Source organism: Corvus kubaryi, unplaced genomic scaffold (genome assembly GCF_017639235.1).
Source record: "Corvus kubaryi isolate FWS band 111438036 unplaced genomic scaffold, C.kubaryi_AGA036_p1.0 133, whole genome shotgun sequence".
Taxonomy (NCBI): Eukaryota; Metazoa; Chordata; class Aves; order Passeriformes; family Corvidae; genus Corvus; species Corvus kubaryi.
In genome coordinates, this window is record NW_024580667.1 from 3,203,749 (window position 1) to 3,225,786 (window position 22,038).

Genomic DNA, 22,038 nt, shown 5'->3' on the forward strand with positions numbered 1-22,038 from the left:
GCGGGTCGGGATGGAGCGGGTCGGGATGGAGCGGGTCCGGATGGAGCGGTCCGGGATGGAGCGGGTCGGGATGGAGCGGCCCGGGATGGAGCGGGTCCGGATGGAGCGGGTCGGGATGGAGCGGTCCGGGATGGAGCGGCCCGGGATGGAGCGGGTCGGGATGGAGCGGTCCGGGATGGAGCGGGTCGGGATGGAGCGGGTCGGGATGGAGCGGGTCGGGATGAGCGCCCGCGCCCGCCCGCGCGTCTCCCGCCCCGTGACGTCACGGCCGCATGACGTCAGCGGCGCGCGGTCTCCGGGCGGCGGCGGCGGCGGTTGCGGGGCGGCCATGGCGCTGCCGCTGCTGCCCGGCTTCTCCCGCCGCCGCAACGTGAGTGACCGCCCGGGCAGCCTCCTGCCCGCCCTCCTGCCCTGCCCCGGAGCCGCGGGGGCTGTGGGGGCCGTGCCGAGGCGGTTCCCGGGGGTGGCGGGGCCGTTCCTGCCGCCCCCGGCCCCCGTGGGTGCGCTGAGCTCCCCCGGCCTTAGCGGCGGGGTGAGGGTGCTGTGCGGCCGGACGGGAGGAGATGCGGCTAAAGCTGCGCCGGGGGAGGTTTAGGCTGGACATCAGGAGGAGTTTCTTCACCGAAAGGCTGATTAGACATCGGAATGGGCTGCCCAGAGAGGCGGTGGAGTCACTGTTCAGGGAAAGCCTGGACGTGGCACTCAGAGCCATGGCCTGGGTGACACGGCGGTGGTTGGTCTTGGGTTGGACTCGATGATCTCAGAGGTCTTTTCCAACCTCATTGACTCTGTGATTCTGGATCTGACAGCTGCTGTGGGGCAATTTGAGCTCTTGTTGCAGCTCTAACAGAGCAAAACAAGGAGAGACAGATACCCTCTACATAAACCAAAAAGGCCTTGCAGAGGGGGCAGTGCCAGGGATGCTGATGTGCTGTTTCAGGGCTGCCAGTACCATTAATGCAGGCTAAATAGACAAGATGCTATTTTCATCTTAGCAAAAACAAGAGAAGGCTGCCATCACTTCTTTAAAGTTTTTTGTCAGGGATAGGTAGGAATTCACTGAACACACTATTGTAAAGCGGAGCAGGTGGTAAGGCAGGATTTGTGCACAGCACTCTAGCTGGTGCCTTCAGGAGGCGAACAAAACAGTGTATTTTAACATTTTTAATAATGTTGAAATATCTGGAAGAGAATCTGCCATTTTCACACTATAAATGTGTTGTGGCCAAGGTTGCCCAGAGAAGCTGTTGATGCCCCATCCCTGGATGTGTTCAGGCCAGGTTGGGCGGAACTCTGAGCAGCCTGGTCTAAGTGGAAGGTGTCCCTACCCATGAAAGGGTGTTGGAACTGAATGATCTTTAAGGTCCCTTCCAACCTAGGCCATTCTATGATTCTGTGATAGATATGTAGACACAATCAAAGCTGCCCAGGTACAGGGAGCATGAAATTGTGTAGAAATATGTGGACTCCCAGCCTCACTCTGTGTGTCAGCACTGCACAGGTGTGTGCAAACACAGGACCTCTTGCACGAGCAGCTCAGCCAAGAAACTAAGGATCTTTCAGGCAGCTTCTCCCCTGGAAACAGCTGGATGCTGTTGTTTTGGAAGGGGTTAAAAAAAAGGTCTGGTGATGAATACTCAGTCTCTTGCTGAATTGAGATTTGTGTTGTTAAGGGTTGGTTGTGTGTATAACACTTGAGGTAGCTGCTGAGTGGGCGTATCAGCAACGCTGGAATTGGTGTGTGCCATTGGTACCTGCTGGGTGGAAGCAGAATAGCTCAACTCAGTGATATCTGTGGCTTTATTGTTCTCCAAACTTCAATTTACCTGAATTGATTTAATTTAACTTCATACGCTTGGGAAGAGTTACTAACAGAGAGTGTTGAGCACCCCATGCTGAAGTGCATACAGTGAGTATGTTATGAGAACTAAAGGTGTGAAAGCTGTCACAAATTGCCATGAGACAGCATTGTAAACCCATGGTTAGACCCTTGTTTGGGCTCCAGATTGCTCTTTTTGTTAATCCTTGAGACAGTGGATTTAATAATGCTAACTCACCTCCACAAATGAGAGCCTGAGAACAACATATTTAAAGGAAAAAAGTGTCATTGCTATAGATAAAATGAAAAGGAAGAAAGGGTTTCCACCTGTTAGGACACTGAGCTTCACCATCAGCACCTCTCATTGCGTGGAAACAACAGTGGCAGAGCATTCCCTGAGGAAGGATGCACAGCGGACAGGGAATTGCTCTTCCAGTCAGCCCTTGGTTTGTAATTATGGGTATTAATTCCACTCATCACTGTTCAAGCTCCTAGTGAAATCATCTTGTCTCTGCCCCTAATGCTTCCACCTGCCTCATCTGTAGGCCCACAAAAGGCAGTGGAGGAGGAGTACATATGTGTTTTGTCTCCCTTGGGTGTGTTTGATAAGGTGGCTGGGCTGCCTCCAGAAAATCAGAGCTTTAAGATAGTGTTCAAAATCAAAATTACAGTAGTTTGTGTACACAGAAGTCCATCCATCAAATAAACCCGTTTCACCTCTTTCAAAACAGAAATCCAAAGATCTGCTGCTCATCAGCAGTGCCTGTGTTTTTTTGTTTGTGGGTAATGAGGAGATCTAACAATACAGGTATTTTGAGCATGTGGTGGAAACACAGCATATAATAGGTTTGCTCCATTACTGCAAGAAGAAGTTTGTGCATTTGGAGCCTGGACTGTGTTAGGGATGGCACTGGTTACAAGTACTCATTTTATTAGTGTCCCTGGTCTGCCTCCCATTCTCAAAAGCAGCTGCTCCTTCTGATACTGGATTGATGTCCTTGCCTATGTCAACAGCTGAGGAGTAGGGTGAGAAACACATACTCACGTGGGTCAGATTTGCCAAGTGCTGGCTGACCAGTGTTTTTTCTTGCCTGAGGTAATGTGCCGGGATGACTGTTTGAAATCCCTCTCAGAGAGAAAATTCTGTGCAACAATTCTGCATGGCATTTCTTAGAGAATCGAACAATAAGTTTATAGATCTCAGGAGGAAAACACATCCTTGAAAAACTGCAAAAAATTCTGTTGAAAACTTTAGTGGCACAGCAGAAATTCCACATCTTCCTTGTTTATTGCAGAAGCTTGGAATAGCCCAACTGTGCTACTGTGGCTGTCTCTATGTTTCCTGCCCAAAATATTTTCTGCTGCTCTGTAACCCACAAAATAGGACATTAGTTCTTCTTGACCAAGAACATTTGCCAATCTCTTTATAAGTAACCGTGCCTGCTGTCCTTTCATCTTTCCCTGGCCATCTTTCTTGAACCCTTCCACTACCCCTCAGCCCTGATCCTCCAGATTTCTGTCTCTGTTCACTACCCCCAAACCCAAATTTTCCTGTAGCTGCCCCTCATGGCTGCATTTTTATGCCTTTCCTTTATCCATCTGTTGTCTTCTCCCAGGCAGTAAGAGCAGGCCAGAATCACAGAATGGTTTGGGCTGGAAGAGACCTTTCAAGGTCATCCAGGCCAATGCCCAGAGCAGAATACCTTCTACTAGATCAGGTTACTTAGGGCAACCTGACTGTGAGTGTTTCCAGGAATGGGGCATCCACCACCTCTCTGGGCAACCTGTCCCAGTGTTTCACTCATTGTGAAAAATTTCTTCCTTATACCTAGCCCGCATCAGCTCTCTTCTAATTTAAAACTATAACCCCTTGTCCTACTGCAAGGCTCTGCTAAAAAGTCTGTCCCCATTATTCTTAAAGTCCCTCTTTAAGTACAGAAAGGCCACAATAAGGTCTCCCTGGAGTCTTCTCTTCTCTGGGCTGAACAACCCTAACTCTCTCTATTGTAGGAGAGGTGCTCCAGCCCTCTGCTAATTTTTGTGGCCCTCCTCTGGACCTGCTCCAATAGATTCATGCCTTTCCTGTGCTGATCCAGGCTATTGGTGTTGATGTGCCTTGTTTTGTGATGTTTTTAGAGGGGCACCAGAGTTGCTGGGAACAATGTCTTAGGGTGTTCCTCCTTTGCCAGAACCACTTAACCCCTGAGCAATCCTGAGACCTCTGCAGCAAACTAGGGATGATAGAGGAGTTGAAAATCAGTCACATGAATTTGACTGGCGCTGTAGTGTGTGTACACTGTAATGTGACTGGAACAGTCAAAGTGTGTAGCATTTGCATTTATTTCCATCACTTAGTTGAAACAGCCAGGAGACTGTATCAGCAGCCTAGAATAGTTCAGAAATGCCACAGTTCATCCTGATAAAGGATTTGAGCAGGACATCCACAGTGCAGCTGCTGTTCTCAAGTTGGGAATTACAGATGGACACTGGGTACAGAGCTGGGCTGCCACTGCTGCCATAGCTCCCTCTGGGACTGAGTTAAAAATGTGGCTTCTGGGAGCCCACTGGGGGCTCTCCCATCACTCCAGCAGCTGTGCTGGGAGATTTCCAGCTGTGTTTAGTTCAGCTGGAATGTGCATCTCCCTGGGGAGTTTGCTGTGACTCTGTATTACAGAGCAAGATGGAGAGAGCACAATGCAGCTTCCCCCAAGGACTGTAGGGGCTGAGTTTGCAAAGCCAAGGGCTGCAGTCAGAGAACCCTGACCTTTGTGTTAGTCACTACTGAGTGGATCCTCAATATTTTTCAGGCGCACCGCACAGAAAATGTCCAGCTTTGTTCAGCAGATCCACAGCCTGCTCAGCTGAGCTGCATTAGCACAGCAGACACATTCAAGCTCTTTCTCTGCTCTCTAAAAGATTTCTTTTGGAAGTCATTTAATATCACTGTGGAGGTGGCATGATGTTCTGTCACTATGTTAGGCTGGATTTGCTCTGAGTTCATTAGCTGAAGTTTCCCAAATGTAATTTTTCCCTTTTGTGATCCTCAATTATAACTAATCTTTTTGTTAAACTTTCTATTTTTGTTGTTGTTTTTGGGGTTTTTTTAAGAAATAACTGTACAGACTTTTAGAAGTGATTACTTTGTCTATGGATCTAGGTACTTTTTGGAAGAAGGGGATAAGTAATTCTGTGATTAGGAATCTAAAAGAATCTTTTTGTCAAACCCTAAAAAGTTACAAGAATGACTCAAAAGATTCTTAAGAGAATTGGAGCTGTTTCATTACATATTTTTCATATAAAACTTTAAGGATGTTGTGATTTTAGCCCTAAATTCTGGAAATTCCAGCAGGGTCAGACCTAGATTTCTTTGATGAACACCTTGCCATACCGTTGCTGCTAAAACCCAAAAACATATGAACAGCAAATGCTTCTAGAAGAAGCTTTGAGGACATGAAAAGCTTTCCTTTGCTCAGGAAAACTGCCACTCTCACTGTGCTGTGCTAACTGTGCCTTTCTCCCTAACTCATGCTTTGGTAATAGAGGGAAAATAATTAAATACTTGCTGTGCCAGAAAGTGGATCTGTTCTATAGCACCTTCAGTATAAATCAGATGTTTCTGCCTAGAAAACCTCCTTTTAAAATTCAGCTTGGCTATAGTTATTGTACATTTGAACTGATAAATGCAGAAAGCTGCCTTCATTTCTGACTTCTCCCCAGCTCTTTCTCAGCTTACAGAGGAACAAAATTATTAAAAAAAGAAAGAGAAGAAGAAAGGGTAGTTCAGTAGCACCCACAGGAGAGGGGAGAAACCATCCCAAGTGCAGATGTGTTACAAAGCAGGTGCCAGCCCCTATCAGTGCCTGGCTGTTCGAGATTCCAGGAGAGAGCCTGTGCTCGCTTCTTGTGGGAGAGGTGGGATGACCACATGAAGCCCTGCTCCTGATGCCAAAATGTCAGTGCTCACACTGAAGCATGACATTTTATATCACAGCTCACAAAGCTGTGCTGATGTGAAATATTTAATTTTGGGCATTATTCCTGCAAATGTGTCTGGTTTGAGCAACGCTCTGTGGTAGGGGGATCCATGAGCTACTAGTCTTCATACAAACATTTGCCTTTACTGATTTTCTCTTTTATTCAGTAACTCTTGTTCTTGAGTTATATCTTGAGGAGTTCTTTTGTGTGTCCTTTGTATTATTCTCTAAATTTTGGTACTTTCTGCATGCTCTTTTCTCTACCTTTGTTCAAAACACTGCTTACCTTTTAAGTATCTCCTTTGGGGATATACTTCCATAGCTCTGTTGTTTCTGTCTCCACTATGTGAATCTTATCTCCTTTGCAGTGACTGTTTCAAAGGCTGCTGGCTAGCTCAGCTTTTTTTAACCTAAGCAAGGGTATAGCCATTGATTATCATGGTATTAAAAGGAATGATTTGTAAAAATAGTAAGTATTCCTTTTCATACTGCTGTCCTTGCAAAAGTGGTGTGCAAAAGGATTTTAAGCAAGGTTAAGCTAAAGCAGTGATTGAGCTGTTTGTGTCAGCAGCTCTCTGTCCTGTGCCATTGGATTTGGAGCACCTGGAGGCAGGTGAGCAGTTCAGAGGGTGACCCTCATTGTGCAGGAGTTCCTACAGACCAGTGTTGATTGTTCTGTGCCATGAGGCTGGTTCCCTGCCTTTCAGGCTCCTGACTCTTTCATACTGGCAGAATGAAATAACTGCTGGAGTACTTGTGGGTTTTGCAACTTCACAGCTTGCACTTGTTCCCAGAACTGCTCTGCTGGATGTGTGTTACGTTATCTTGGAGCACTTGAATGTTGCCATCATGAAAAAGGATTATTTGTACCATTTTTTGTCTTATGATATTAGCTTAGAACTGTCTACACCTTTTGGGGGAGTAGTGGTTTACACATATGCATGTGATAATCAGTGATGCCCAGTGTTCCAAATGGAGTGGGGAGGCAATTTTGTCCTCCTGCTACTTTACTGACATCCTGCTCTGGTGCTGCTGTGAAAATTTTGCTGTCCAGCAAAAAATTTTTTTCCTCTACCCAGGACATTTACTGTGCTCACCCATTACATCAGTTCCTCCCACTTCAACCTCATCTTCCCTCATGTTCCCCCAGTCCCAGGCTGAGGGAGGGCACAGCTCTGATGGCCTCTCTCTCCCCTTAATGGGTGTGCCAGGGATGCAGTGCCCCCTCTCTGCTTTCCCAGATAAAGTATTTTGAGGATTTGAGAGGGCAAGAAAGGGAAGAATAGCAAAGTGAGAGGAGCTAACAAGTCAGGATTGCTGCTTACAGAAGGAAGTTGAGTTTTCCACTGGCTTTTCCTATTTCCCTGTCCTCTCCTATGAGACTGATATGTGGGGTTGTTAGGGGATTGCTCCCCAAGCCAAGCTCACGCCAGCTAACTCTGTTGGAGAGAACTGGCCAGAAAAGCAGGTGGCTCATTAGGAGGGACATTCCCAGAGACAGGAGTGATATTTATGTGAGCCCAGAAGCTTTTCTGTGTCACTTGAAGACTGGCTCCAGCCCCAGCCAAGAAATTCGAATGGGAAAGATGGTTTTTTTTGCAGTTGGTTGTTCCTATATTTTTAAGCATTCCATCCTTAATTGCCTGAAAAATTAGTAATAGTATAGAGGAATCACCACGGAGACCTTCTTTTGATATACTCCCAGATGGAATTAATGTCTGTCTTTTGATTCAGGTCCAACCTCCCAAAATTCAAGTGTATTCACTAGTACTAGAGGAATTTATTTTGCACTTGGGGATGCAAGTGTAAATAAGATCTTTGACATGAATAACGAGAGCAGGCTGTTCTCAGTGCTGCTGAACTGTTGCCATTTGTCCTCTGGAGAGCTGTAGGAAAGGCCTTTCCCCTCTACCTTTTACAACAGTTCTTGGGAGTGACTTGATTCTTTCTGTACCATCTACCTCAATCCTTGTGGCAGGGAAGGAGTGTGGGGGGTAAACGTCTGGTACCATCCAGTGTCTCAGCCTAGGTAAATTACTGGAATATTATTCCATTTTTGTCTATAAGACTGGCAAATTGACCACTGAAAAATGTCACTTCACTTGCAGCATTCCAGTTGTTACAGCTTTTTAGAGTCTGTATTAAAAGTAAATACAGAGAAACTTTTGCATGATTAATCCTCCTTGCCTAGATGGTTAGCTATTATAGATTTAAAAACAAACACACAGACAATTTTGTCTCCTTTTCTTCTGAACTTTTGACAGATTGGGGGAGAAAAGTTCCACAGGTCACAGCACTGTGGTTACAGCAATAATGTTCCTGTGCTGTTTGAGGATAAACGTGGAATAGGAGGTGAACTGTTACCTGGTCAGACCCTGAAACCTACAAACAGTGTGTTTCCTGAAGCAACAGGAAGTGATGCTCCTGCTTGGATAGCATTTGATAAGCAGGTATGTAGAAATCCATATATATCTTTTTTTTTAATGAATAGCTACAATATGACAGAGTATAACAATGAAAATCCATTAGTCAGATATTTCAGAAGATTATTTTGTGCATGGAGAAAAAGCTTCTAGATAGACAAAAAGAGTGGTAGCGGGTTTTTTTCGTTATAATAATATGTTGGACAATTAATATAAACATGTATCATGCCATAAAGAAAGATATAAAACTATTTCTGTATTGGGATACATCTCCTACAGGATGTAATAAAAACAAGGGAGTGGGCAACATATTCCTTTTTTGGGAAAATGATGACAGTAAGGGAATTATTTGGTAACCTGGTAAGGATGAACATAAGGTAAACCCCAGTCCAGGAGAAAGTGTGCATGGGCAGTAGGGAATCAGTAAACTCAGTGGAGTGCTATATGCTTGGGATTCACTCATGCCATCATGCTTGCTCACACATCTGTGTGATTTGTTCATGTGTAATAGAGTATGTCTCATATTGACACAGGAATTTAAAATTAGGTTTTGGTTTTTTTCCTTTTTTTGCAAGAATGTAGTGACACCTTTAGAGAGTTACCAAATAACTACAACCTGTGATGACAGGAATTTTATAGCACATTGTTGTTGCTTTCCATGTTTAAATTTCCATTAAATTCTACTTAGAGATGTTTTATTTCTAAAACAAAAAGCCTACAATCAGGGAAGGAAAATGATCCAGAAAAAGGAATCACTCAGCAGAGCGCAGAAATGTTGCATGACTAAATGATTACAGTATTTAAATATTGGGAAGAAAGGCAAATCTCATAATTTTTGCTTTAAAAGAGAAGCCATGCAGGTAATTGCAGTACAATTACACATTCATCTTTGGCAGACCAGAACTACAACAAGAAAATGTAAGCCTTGAACAGATCAAGTGCCTTTGGTTGGCTTTGCCTCTGAGATCCCTGGTATTGCTTGCACAGCAATGTGCTCGAGTATGAACTGGTCCAGTGTGCCCAGGTGTTAAGGCTTCAGCCAGACCTGGACTTGTTTTTCCCACTCCCTTCTTGGAACAAGGAGGGCTCTATTGGCTTCTCAGGGCCCTGTGTAAATTAGCAGGCCTTGGATCCACGTTTATGGATTCAAGGGGTTCAGTAGGAGGCAGGGGGACCTTCCACTGAGCATCAGCCTTGGCTGGTGAGAGGAGCTTGCTGGCCTTTGGCCATTCCTGATCTAATCAATGTGTGCCTCTACAGGGCAGTCCAGGACAGGCGTTTGCAGAATTGGCCTCTGGAGGGCTCATGTGTTTGTATTAATGGCAGATTGTTACAGGGTACTTATTATCCAACTAATTTAGCTTCCCCAGTTAAGAGCCTGGAATGCAGCTCTGTCCTCCAGTGCTGCAGTTTGGAACTCAACAGAATGGACTTAATGAAAAATGGTTTGAGTAGGTATTTGTCTTTTGAAATGTAAACTGCTTTTTTACCACTTTGGCTTCTAACTTCCAACAGTACCGTAAGTAATTGGAAGAAGGACAGGCATAAAACTTCATTTTTAAGTAGGCTGAGAAGTAGTTTTTGCCATTTTATTTGCCTAATAGGAAGCAGGTGTAAATTCAATTTCTTCTACTATTAAGTACACACACAAGGCCTCCTGGGCTTGAAATGATGTTTGTGATTTGACCACCACAGGTGCCAGGGAAACTTTGCAGCACTTTGCAAAGTGCCACTGAGTTTACTCAATACTTGTTAGTTTTGGTTTTCATAGGTAATATTTAATTTTTTAAGGAGTGGGGATACAAACTTTGTAGTTCTGTACTGCAGATGAGACTCAGGTTAGGAAGTGTCACATTTTGAGTATTTTTAAGACTAACTTTGCTTCAAAATGAAAAGTAATTAATCTGCATTTCTGTTCCTTCCCCTCCTCGTGCTTCCTGAATCATCTGCTTTGGTCTGCAAAATTGCAGTTGGTTGCTGCAAATATTTCAGTCACGCACTAACATGTTGATAAAGGTATAAAGAGAATAAAATGTGAGTGCAAAAGAACCCACACAAACTCCTCAAATGGAATAAACCAGGGCATAGGTGGATGCTCAGAGAAAGAAATAAATCCAGTGTATTAAGGATGTGATTGTGCTTGGAGTTCTGTGCAAACAGACTGCTTTGCCAGGCTGGTGTCTCATGAGATGACTGTTCTCAGAAGAGATCATTGACAAAATTAAGAACAATTAGTAATGAAACAGAGCTCTTGAACAGTATGTTCATCAAATGTCCCTATTTTAGTGGGACTGGCAGAGTAGGGACAAGAGGGCACAGAAGTTTCCATGTTTCCAGTGATTTCATGTCTCAGCAGCAGCTGGGTGAGGAATGAAATTCTGATCCTTGTCAGTTGAAGCCCAGGATGTTCAGACTGGGATACAGTGGTTCCACCATAGTACCTTTTGAGTCCCCTGGAGTGTTCAAGAGATTTATAAAGGGTTCCTGGTCATTCCAGAACAGTAGCTGGAGGCCAGGAAGGATCATTTGGTCACCAAAAATGGCACTCTACACCAGTGTTTAGACAAATGGAAAGAGGAAGAGATGTTGAAGGTTGATAGAGTTTGTGTTGCCTCTGTTGTGTGTCAGATGTTTTGTCCAGTGTTTTTGTGTTTGATGCATGAAACAGTGAAATCCACAGTTAAAACATATGGACAAGTATTAATTTTTAAATTTATTTTCAAGTCTGTACATTGTTCAGAAACTTGCATGTTGTACTAATTAAACAAACCATAACTGAGTTTTCTAGATTCCTTTGTGTGAAAATCTAATGCACCAGGTTTAACAGGTAATGGTTGTGTCATTTGATTCTGTAATTTAAATTTTATTTCTCTAGTGGCAGAGGATCACAGTGCAGGAGAGTTGATGCCAAAAATGTGTCTGTCATGCTGTTCAATGGTTGCTGAAAATCCGTGGGATCTGAGCCTTTGAAATAATTTCTGGAAACAGAATTATTCTCATCTTGCGCTTAACCTGCCTGAGAGAAGGGAATGTGGCTGAGAAGTGTGAGCAGGACACAGGGTGGCTGTTTGTGTGTGCTCCTGGGCAAGCTGCTACTTCTCTCTCCCCAGATGTAGAAAAGGAAGTTGTTCTTGTCTATGAGGTGTTATAAAATCTCTGTCATCAGTACTCACGGAAGCACTTTGAGGTTCCCGAAGGCATGTGCAAAAGGAGTGCAGACTATTAACCAGTGTGTTCTGTCATGTAGGGAACTCAGCCAGCTTACTAGATTTCAAACATTTCCAACTCATGGTCTGTTAGATGATTGTTGAAACATAGGGAACAGCTAAATTGCCTTTTTTTCAATGCTTCATGTTGTCTGATGAATCAAGAGTGAAGGTAATTGAATTTATTAAATATAACCAGTGTGGAAAATAAAGCATAAATTAACACTGATTTGACCCAACTGAGTTAGGGGGGACAGGATAGAAACCTGTTTTAACTAATGCCTTCCTGCACATCCTTACCACAGCGAGCATCCTGCTAGATAATGCACGAGGAAGTAGATACATCTTGCATATTCCCTTAACATTGGTGTTGGTGGTTAAAAAATGATACCAAGAGGTGCAAAATTTGTGTAATGGTGCCTGAATTTGAGCTGGGATCTCCAGGTATGAGGGCCACTGAGCACCTCCCCTGTGAATGTGGAATTTTTTGCATTATTGCTATTACAAGAGACACTGAAGAGCAGTTGCTACACTCTCTGAGATTTCCCTGCTCACTGAATTGCAGAACCAGGTAAGTTTTGAAATGCCAATATTGCACAGTTGTAAATGCCTCCTGAAAAATGTCATTTCTGTCTGATAGTCTTCAGTACCATTCATTTGAACGCTTGCAGGTTCTGCTTAAAAAGAACTCCTTCCACTTACCTTGATGGTAAAGCCACTGCTGTCATCATGCATTGTATTTTCTAGTAATTCATGGAATAGCAGTCTAAAATTTGCTTCAGTACCTAGGCAGCTCGTTGTGTTATCAGAAATGCTTTGTTTGGAAGATTTTCCAAGCAACCTGCTGATAGTTTTGTATTTGATTTATTTCTTTGCTTTAGAGTTCCATCTCTGCTTAGATGTTCTGATAATAAAAATGCCAAGCAAAGAATTCTAAATTTATGTGCTTTAATGTGGATTTCTGTTCTTACATTTCTGAGAAATAAATCTACCTCCTGAAATCCATACATTTAGTTACTTACAACCTATACAAGTTTATTTGACGTATTTTGCAAAAGTGTTGGAGATTTTGCTGGTTTATATTTGTTTATTGTTTTTAATAGGCGTTGAATTTTGATGCCTATTTTGAAGAAGAAGTGACTGAAAAAAATCAAGAGCTGTATAGAATCAGACACTGTAAAATATATTTCTACCTTGAAGATGATACAATTCAAGTGACTGAGCCTGTAGTGAAAAATAGTGGCATAAATCAAGGTATCTGCTTTTATTGGCACCCTTTTTTCTCCCCTTTATACTTTCCTTCAGTACAGTCTTGGTCCCTTCCAAAGGATACGTAATGTGAGTTCTTATTGCTAAAATAGGATGTAAATGCACAGCTGTAATTGTCTTTTCTTGTTACAGATCGTGATGTGAACTTTTTTATTGTCTTAGTTTCTCAAGATACAGGTTTTGTAAGGCTGAATCCTCTCCCTCACTCAAACATACAATTTTTTTCTCTAATACAGGAGTTTGAAATCATATGGTGGTAAGGACATTGTCAGTGTTGTGTCAGTCCTGCAAAAGCAATTTGTGTTCTAGATCTCCATTCCTGAGCCTGGCTCCTCCCATCTTGGCACTGACAGGGAGTTCTGTGGCAGCAGCTCTGTAATTGTTCATGAGCTACTGCAGTGTCTCTGCCATTATTGAAGACAAGAGTCTTTTGTGCCTCTGGCTGTTGGTTCTTTTATGATTAAAGTGCCCATGGCACAGTGATTCTTCCTCCATGCCTTTTAAGTTAGGAAGCTGCCTTGCCTCAGTGTCACATCCATGCACTGGGAGCAGCCTGAGGACTTCAGGAGGAGGGTTTACTGAGCTGATTTACTGGGGTATTATTGGACTTGGTTTATGTTAAGAAAATGTGATCTAGCGGTCAACATCCTGTTGCAGAGGGGGAACACAGCTGCTGCTTCTTGGTGTTTATGGGTCGCTGCCAGAATTAAAAGTTTTCAAGGGATATAATCCAGAGAAGCAGGATGTCTTGGGATGACTACACCTCCCAGTCCCCAAAGATGTTTTGTACATTTTATACATTCTTAGCACAGCGATTTGCAAAAATAAGTTAACCATTTAACTACCCTATTTTTTTCCCAGATCAGCAGATGCTATAAATTTCTCCGTCTACAGAATAAGATAATATTTAAAGGTGTTACATGCATCATTATTGTTAGGACTGGGATAAAATTGCTTGTGAATCTCTTCTTAAACCCGTACTTCAGCTGCTGCTGTCCTGGTGTTGAGTAGTTCTTGCCAGATTTTTTGTAGGTTCATCAGCAGGGACTGATTTTGAATGCAATGAACCCTTGTCCTACTCCTACCCGGGAAAGTGCTTTTTCATGTAAAAAAAAGCATGTTGGAGCTCTTTCCCTTACCCCCTCCCTGAACCCATATGTAAGAGGTGGGAGACATCATCAGGTTTAGGTTTCCCTTTGTGTCCCCCAAGAGTGGGAGCAGCTACTTCTGGGGTTTGTGGCTTAGAGCAAATGTCCACTGACAAAGGAAGTACAGAGTCAGAGGTGATGCCTTTGAGAGAGAAGGTGGAGGCCAGATTCTTTAGAGCAGGATAAAGCAAATTCAAAGCTGATTCCTTTGAAGAAGTTATTTTCATTATCTTTGTACTATGGGTTGTACAGGCTGCATCTTCAGCCCTGATGTTCCTGGCAGTTCTAGACCTGTTCCTTTGGTGACAGGAAGGCTACAATTTCCCCGTTTCCTTGGTTGCATCTTGTGTTAGTGATTGTTGGAATCACCTTTGATACTGGACCTAAAATCAACTGAATGGTATTAAAGAGAAACAAGAATTTTCTCAGTCTTCCATGCAAGGATGTTTTGAAAGTCTCTATGAGATTGTCTGAGTACTTCATATGGAATAAATTTATGTATGCAACATATTTAACTAATGGATTAAAAATAAATGTTCCAGGATCTCCAAAGTGGACTTAAATTATTTGTCTCTGGTGCTTGGGCTGGTAAGGAAGCTCTATGTATTGGTTGTGTTTAGGAAGAAAGAAAAACTGTAGATTGAAAGGTCCAAGGACTATTTGGAATGTGTTTGGGCTTCACAGTTGATGCATAGATATGGGGCCTATACTTTATTGTAAACATCTATATAAATATTCTTGTGGTCCTAAAGGTTAGTATGATGTAGAGTGAAAGAGGTGATGGAGATGCCTATCAGAGGATTTTCTACTCACATGCACTTGGAGATTGGCTTCATGCTCCATAACTGAAGACCAATGACAAAGTTATTATGTTGAAGGCTCTAAATATTTGTTGCTGAATACATGCAAAAGAATGTTTCTTAAAGAAAATATATTAAATCATTGACTACTATATCTTCCCATTTTCAATAAAGAATTGTCCTATTTCCTCTTTTATTGTAATTCTATCTATCTGTCTATCTATCTTACATTGTTCAAATTTTTTATCCTGACTGGGAGTTTTTAAGCCCAAGAGCAACTGTCTGCATTGTGAAGCTGATAAACTGAAGCACAAAGGAATGAAAATCTTACCCATGATCATAGAGAAAAGGTCATAACAAGGTGAGGAGCTGAACTGAACCGAAGTTCAGGATCTTGACTGTTATGCTGCTCTCTGCACGTCTGCTGAAGTACAACTTTTCAGTTAATTAAAATTCCAGAGAATTGTAGAGGAGAGGTCAGCTGTAGGAGAGCTTGGGGTGCTAAAAGGCAAACTGCACTGAACAAAGAGCACAGGTGTGGGGATGTGCGTGAAGAAAAAGGTGTGGGGACATCAGGAGCAGGATGGGCTTGGTCTGTGTGAAGAATTGGAGAGTTGCAGTGGCAGGAAAGGGGTTGTGTAAAGGAGGAACAGCAAAATCCAGTGATGGATAAAGTAGAATTGAACTGTTGAAGGCAGAAGGTGGTGGTGACTTTAACTTGGATGTTTGCCCTGTCAAAAAAGATGTAAACCAGACAGCTGGGATGGCTGTTTTCAGGAGGCTTCTTGGAGAGAAGGTAGAGCTGTGACAGGGTAGATCAAAGATAGATCTTGTCTTGGCTGGTTAATGCCTTGAGGCCATGGGTTTGCCAGTGCTTGTGCCATAACCCACAAATGAGACTTTGATGGTCTGAATGGGTGTCCCTGGGAGTGGTGGGATTGGAGAAATGCAGTAGTTTCCCATTGTGCTCTTGTAGTGCTTTTGGCTTTGCAGAAAGAAATTTGGAGATGCTTACAGACTGCAAGAAGATCTGGTGAAGAACAGTGGTCAAAGAAGTTAAAGGAATTTCTAAGTTCAATTATGATTTTACAAAACTAATTGTCTTCAGAGAAAAAAAGCCAGAAAATGTGCTTTTACCATTGATCAAAATCTCAGAGCAACAAAATAAATGATCTGTGGGAAATGTTTCAGTGATTTTAAAAACTGCTTTATGAAATTGGCTGCTGTACTGGACACGAATTTGGTCTTACAAGGTTGCTACTAAATAATTGAAATTTAAACTTCATTTAATTCTGGATACTGCCTTGCTATTTGGAAAATATTAGAAACATTAGAAGAAATCTATACTGAGGAGAGAATGCAGAGACCTTGAACTTGAGAAACCAGAATCGGAGCAAGAAACAGCAGGACAATCACAGTGCACAAGGCCCAAGGAAAGATAAGGAGAGAAGGACGGTAAACTTAACCACATAAAAAACTGCAAATGCTTCTTCCCCAGCCAGAATGATAATTATTCTTTCAGTAAAAAAAAAAAATTCTCCCATGGAGAGCCAGGCTAGATATGGCACTTGCGAGTGTTTTGTACATCTAATTCCCAGTTAACAGGACTGTGGCTGGCTGATACTGTCTTATCAAAAGGTCATTTCTGTTCCCATGGGGTTGACTGTAGCTTCCAGTGCAATCCAGACCCTGCAAGCCAGAGCAGAGTGGAGCAGCTGGCTGGTTTCCCCAAGGTCAGCCAGCTGAAAAAGAGAGTGGAGCCGCCTCCTGGCTGGGTTCCCAAGGCCGGCTGGCTGAAGAGGAAAGTACAAGTGGGAAAGTGAAGTTGCATCAGCTCCTCCAATATAACAGATTATCTAAGAGTTTAAGCCTCCCCCGAGGCCTTGAAATAATTGCGATTTTGCCATATTTGACGGTGGCCAAATCATGACCTTGCTATGTTCTGAGAAGGGTGAATAAGTGAATGTAAGAAGCCTCCTTGTTTATTGGGATGAACTGCAGGAATAATAGTGGTGGCTTCTCCTCCTTCCTGTGCAAACAAAGTGTGTACAAACTCCAGGTATTACTCATTCCTCTCCTCTGTCTAATGCACTCTTGAGCTGTGCAGAGTCAGAGAGCTGTGCTGAGGAAACTCTGGATACCATTTAAGTTCTTCTGCAGAGCAGAGAAGCAGCAGAGACCAAATCATTTGCTGCCCAGCTTCATTGTCAAAAGGCCTTCACAGCTAGTGAGATCTCCTCAAGCATCTTCTGGGGTTGCCATATAATCTGAAGCCCCAAGAGAAAAGAAGGAATGCTACAGATTATGGTGTGGGAACTCAGTGCCACCACCACTGTCAGAGAAAAGCAGTACCTCAACTCCCTTTCCAAGAGCAGGGCAGAGCAGAGCTTTAGTCTGACCAGATGCAAATATTTAAATCAATGCTTGGTGGTGCAGTAGAATGTCCTGCTCAATAAACTGACAATCAAAGAACCATTAGGAGTAGTAATCCATCCTGAGCAACCTGAAAACTGCATGTCCAGATGCTCCTTTAACAGTTTGCAACAAATTTCTAGATGAAATTTATTATTTTCCAGAAGGAAGAACAATTTAAAAAATGATGAGACCTAACCTCAGCTGATCAGGTTTTATTAAATTTAAAATTCAACATTATGAAATGTACCCTCTACAGGTGTACATCAGGCACAGTGATACCTAATAAAAGAGAAGGATTGCTAGAGATATTATCTTTACAAGACATTTTCCATTAGGAAAGAAATCTTTCTCCCTCAGAACAAAATGGGTATGTGTGTTTCACCCTTAAAAGTGATATGAAAAACAAACTGAGGCTTATTCACCAAATCTGAGGTCAATATACCCTCCAAAACCACCTCATATTAGAAAATTATCAACCGTTATATTTTAGTTGAAGTGATGATTCAACAGGATTTGCATACTCTGACTTAACCCATTATCTGTTGATTGACCTAAGGATTATCCAAAATCAGGTAAAATATTTTAAAGTATGTGCTTTTGTTAAAGCTAATGCAATGCAGTTTTGCATCATTTAAAATGTGCTACTTCCCACATTTTCTAACATCTTTAATGAGGAAACATCCTAAATAGGTGTATAATATGCTTAAGCAGATGGAGGTTAATGTTTATTTTACAATCAAAGGTCAGTAACCAGAATGTTGGATTTGGTACATATGAAACATCAGGATGATGAATGGGTCTTAAATAATTATTTTAATGGGAACATAAAGTAAATCTGCTTTGTTGCTTTTTTCCTCTGAAAAATTAAGGATATGTTTTCATTGTAAGAATTAGAATTTAACAAACAACTCTGATAATGTAGTAAAGAAAGGTATTTCATACAAATTATTCCATAATATTGAACAATGAAGAACCATAAAGAATTTCCATGGACTAACCTAGGAATAAGGCCCTTCAAACACCAAACAAAACATACAGTGGTATCCTTCTCCCTTCTGCTCTGCCTCTCTTTATCCCCTCTCTTCCCAGGCTCCCCTCCACCCTCACCTACTTCCAAAACAAGGTAGCAGTGCTGGAAAATCATCAAATGGGATTTAATGAGAAACCACAGCAGATACACAGCTGAGTGCACTGGAAAGAGATCCAGTGAGCAATAATGAGATAGACCTTTCAGCTAATTGTGCCTAATAATCTATTAGTGTAGGAGTAGGTTGGTGCTGGAACTATTTTTAGTTTGGGAATTTTTGCATCTTTACTGTATTTGTTTTTAAGTTGCAACACTTTTTATAATTCCTGTAATTTCAAAGTCATGGGGAACCTATGGTAGCAAGTAATTATTGTAATATTATGGGTTGGTGGTTCCTATCTGGTCTTAGCCAGCAGGCATACACATTGTAAAGCTGGTGTACAGAGGTGTCTGGGTTGGTAAACAGAGCAAAGAGCCTGAGGTGGAACACTGGACCATCTTTTTATTTTCTGCAGGGTATTTTTACACAACTATATTGAAGTATGCATGTGGCAAAAGTATTGTCCTTCTTGTTCTCTCAAAATGTTGGAAGAAAGATTTTAGTCCCATCTGTACTGATCTGCTATTCTTTGAAAACCCAGAACAAATCAGAGCTGGTCGTACATGAGCTGCATACCTGTCTTTAATGTATGTATTACAAATTTGGGTAACCTACTAGGGCTGCAGCTTTTAAGTTGATTCTAAAATTCTTGTAAGTTATTTCTAAAATATTTTTGGTATCCCTAAATCACTGAAGTTGGAAGGGATACCTCAAGATTCTCTAGTCCACACCCCTGCCCCAAGCAGAATCAGCTGGAGCCAGATGCCCAGGGCCATGTCCTGTTGGGTTTCAAGTATCTCTGAGAATGGAGACTTTGCAACCCTTTTGGAGAGCCTGTTCCAGTGTTTGATCACCCTCACAGTAAAAAAGTGGGTTTGTGTGCTCAGATGGAAATTTGTATCTTTTAATTTGCTCTCATCCTGTCAATGGGCACCATGGAGAAGAGCCTGGCTCCATCTTTTTCATTCCCTCCCATCAGGTATTTATAAATTTTGATAGATTTTCCCCACCTCGAGTCATCTCTGGTCCAGACTGAACAGTTCCAGCTCTCTCAACCTTTCCTCGTATGAAAGACTGAAAGATGTTCCAGTCTCTTGCTCACAGCTAATGAGTACTTTTGAAGCATCACCCAATTCATCAATGTAGTTGAGAGTTTTCAGCTGATTGGCCAATAGAAATTTATTTGTCTTTTAATGTCTTTTAATCTTTAAAATGTTATCAAATTCAATGCTGTCAGGATAACAGTTCTTTCATTTAAAGACAATAAGAAAATTTAAGTGTGTGATTACTTTATCAAAGTTAAAATATCTCTCTTTTTCTCCTCTCTTCTCTCTTTTTCTTTTGGACAATGTTCTTGTTAGACTGTGGGTTGCAAGGTCCTGGCTCTGTATTTTTGAGATGGATTCTTTGCTTCAGACCAGCAATCAGCCCAGCTCACCTCTCTTGTCTCTACTTTCCATGTGCTCCTTAAGGAAGCTCAGTTCAATGTCCCTGCCTCCATGCTTGACAAGTCACACTTTCTTTCCTTGCTAGGGCAGTTTATTTTCTCTAAACTTAGTTCTATAAGGATCCTTAGAGCAAAAATATTATTTCCTCCATTAATTTATTCTAACTGTTTTACAGGAACTATTGTCCGACGGCATCAGATTCCACTTCCACCTCCTCATGAGGACCAGTTCTATACTATACATCATTTCAATATCAACACAGAAGTAACCTTTTATGGCCGAAAATATAAGATTATAGATTGTGATCTGTACACAAAAAACTTCCTGAGGAAGATAGGAATCCGAGTAAATCCTCCTGCAAGCCGTCCGGATGACCCATACACCACAGAGCGGCAAAAGGTCAGGGGAGGCAGTAGCAGCGAAAACTTGATTTGAATAAAACTTGATTTGAATGCATATTAGTAATATGCATCACATAAATTATTTCTTTAATATCAAATAGAAAGTAGCTATTTTAACATAGTAAATCCCAAGAGAAAACTTGGATTTAAAAATTTTGGTATGTGGCTCATTGTACTATATAAATAATTTTCTCCTGATGTGTTCACACTCCTTTTAAAACAGAACAAAATTAATTAGGAAAAATAATAGAAACCTTTCAGTATCACCCTGAAAAGAAAAAAAAAAGAGTACCTCTTACATGTTTTACTGGAATTTACATATGCTACTTGATTTTGTTTGAGCTAATCTAATGATAATATACACTTTTAAAGTGTTTAAAAGAAGATCTAATTGGAATTGTGGTTGCAGCACACCCATGGCTTTCTGCAGACTCCTTTCTCCTGTTCATATGTTATCTTTCACCTCTACCCCTACATGTTTTTAACAGCTCTTTGCACATGTAAAGCAAATTGTTTTGCCATTCAGAACCCAGTGCTCTGCAGTTTTAAGACTTGTGAGGTTTTATTTGGTTCCCTCTTTTGTAAGTGTATGGGAATGCATATACACAAACATACACACCTCCAAGAGTCTCACTCAGGACTCCTACATTCTATGTGCATTCCCCTTTACAGGATTTGTTTGTTTGTTTGTTTGTTTTTTCTCTGGGAGTAGTAATGGGAGTGATGTTTTCTGTCGGGAATAATGACAGTTTCTTTCAGTTCTGTTTTTCTTGATTAATATGAGCGCAGATGGCACTTGACCTGACTCTTAGGACTCTTGGCCCATGATGTGCAGCCTGTTTTGACAGATCCAACCTGGTCCTGTGAAAGCAGCAAATACTCCCTGTGTCTGTGGCATCCTTAGTGCTCCCAGTGAGAAAACTGCTGTAGGTTTCAGCAGCAGTAATGGAAGGTGACTGTGACTGTGTAGGACAATTTCCATGTCTCTGAGTCACTCTCAGGCCAACACTTTGGTTTCTCTTCGTTCATGCTGCCAGGCTTGTGCAGTCCCCCAGTGAAAAGCAGCATTTGTAATACATCTGGTTCTGTGTTGTGGTGACTCAGTCTGGCCGTGGGTTTCTTACTCAGCCCCTGTAGGTAACAGCTGTGTATATAAACGCATACTGAGTTGTCTTGATACCGTCAGACTGTGTCAACATTATGTGTGGTACTGCATAACCCACTTAGATTTTTTTTTTTTTTAAACAACATGCAAAACATTCAAGTATTGGGCATATTTGTGCCTAAAGAGAATGGAGAGGGGGAAAGGGTTTGAGAAATAAGAGCATCAGAAGTTAAAAAATGGCTAAAATCTATGTCTTCATGTTGTTGGGGAATTATTGAAAAGTTATTTAGCAGGTTCTGGCTGCCTTATGCTTTCACTTTTCTGCGCCTAATTTGTAGAAAGTAATTTTTTTTTTTTGATTGCTCTGGACTACTTTGAGCAAAATTAAATTGGTTTTTACTGGACTCCTAATACATGGCCAGAAAACGAAGGTATGAAGGAAGGTAAGGAATGGGATGGGATAGAAAATGAGGCCAGTGAAAAGTGCAGCAAACCATTTAGACTCATATTTCACAGAATTACAGAATCATTTAGGTTAGAAAAGACCTCTGAGATCATCAAGTCCAACCTGTGAATCCCCACCTTGTTAAGCAGACCAGAGCACTGAGTGCCACATCCCGGTGTTCCTTGAACACCTCCAGGGATGGTGACTCCACCACCTCCCTGGGCAGCCCCTTCCAATGCTTAACAATCCTTTTCATGCAGAAATTCCTCCTGTATTGTTGGAGATGGTATTCCATGGATGACAATAGTGTTACCTGGTTCAGTGTTTGTTTGCTTATTGCATCTTCAAGGGTCAGGAAGGAGGAAAGAGAGCTCTGGGAAGGTAAACAACTGAGTTGTAGCATATATGCCTGCAACAGAATGAGTGCTGCAAATCAGCAGGGACACTGGCAGGCAAAA

At 42.0% G+C, this 22,038-nt stretch overlaps 1 protein-coding gene across 2 annotated transcripts in view; it reads left to right on the forward strand.

The window, feature by feature from the left end:
- EFHC2 (EF-hand domain containing 2) overlaps positions 1 to 22,038 on the forward strand; it is a 59,702-nt gene that overhangs the window by 798 nt on the left and 36,866 nt on the right. The window contains exons 1-4 of one of the 2 annotated variants that reach the window (XM_042034529.1): positions 25 to 370; positions 8,058 to 8,243; positions 12,526 to 12,676; positions 19,805 to 20,028. In XM_042034529.1, the coding sequence (XP_041890463.1) occupies positions 26 to 370; positions 8,058 to 8,243; positions 12,526 to 12,676; positions 19,805 to 20,028 (906 nt within the window). In that variant the 5' untranslated portion in view covers position 25. Of the gene's footprint in view, positions 1 to 24; positions 371 to 8,057; positions 8,244 to 12,525; positions 12,677 to 19,804; positions 20,029 to 22,038 lie in introns of those variants that run through there. The other variant, XM_042034537.1, reaches the window with a different exon arrangement.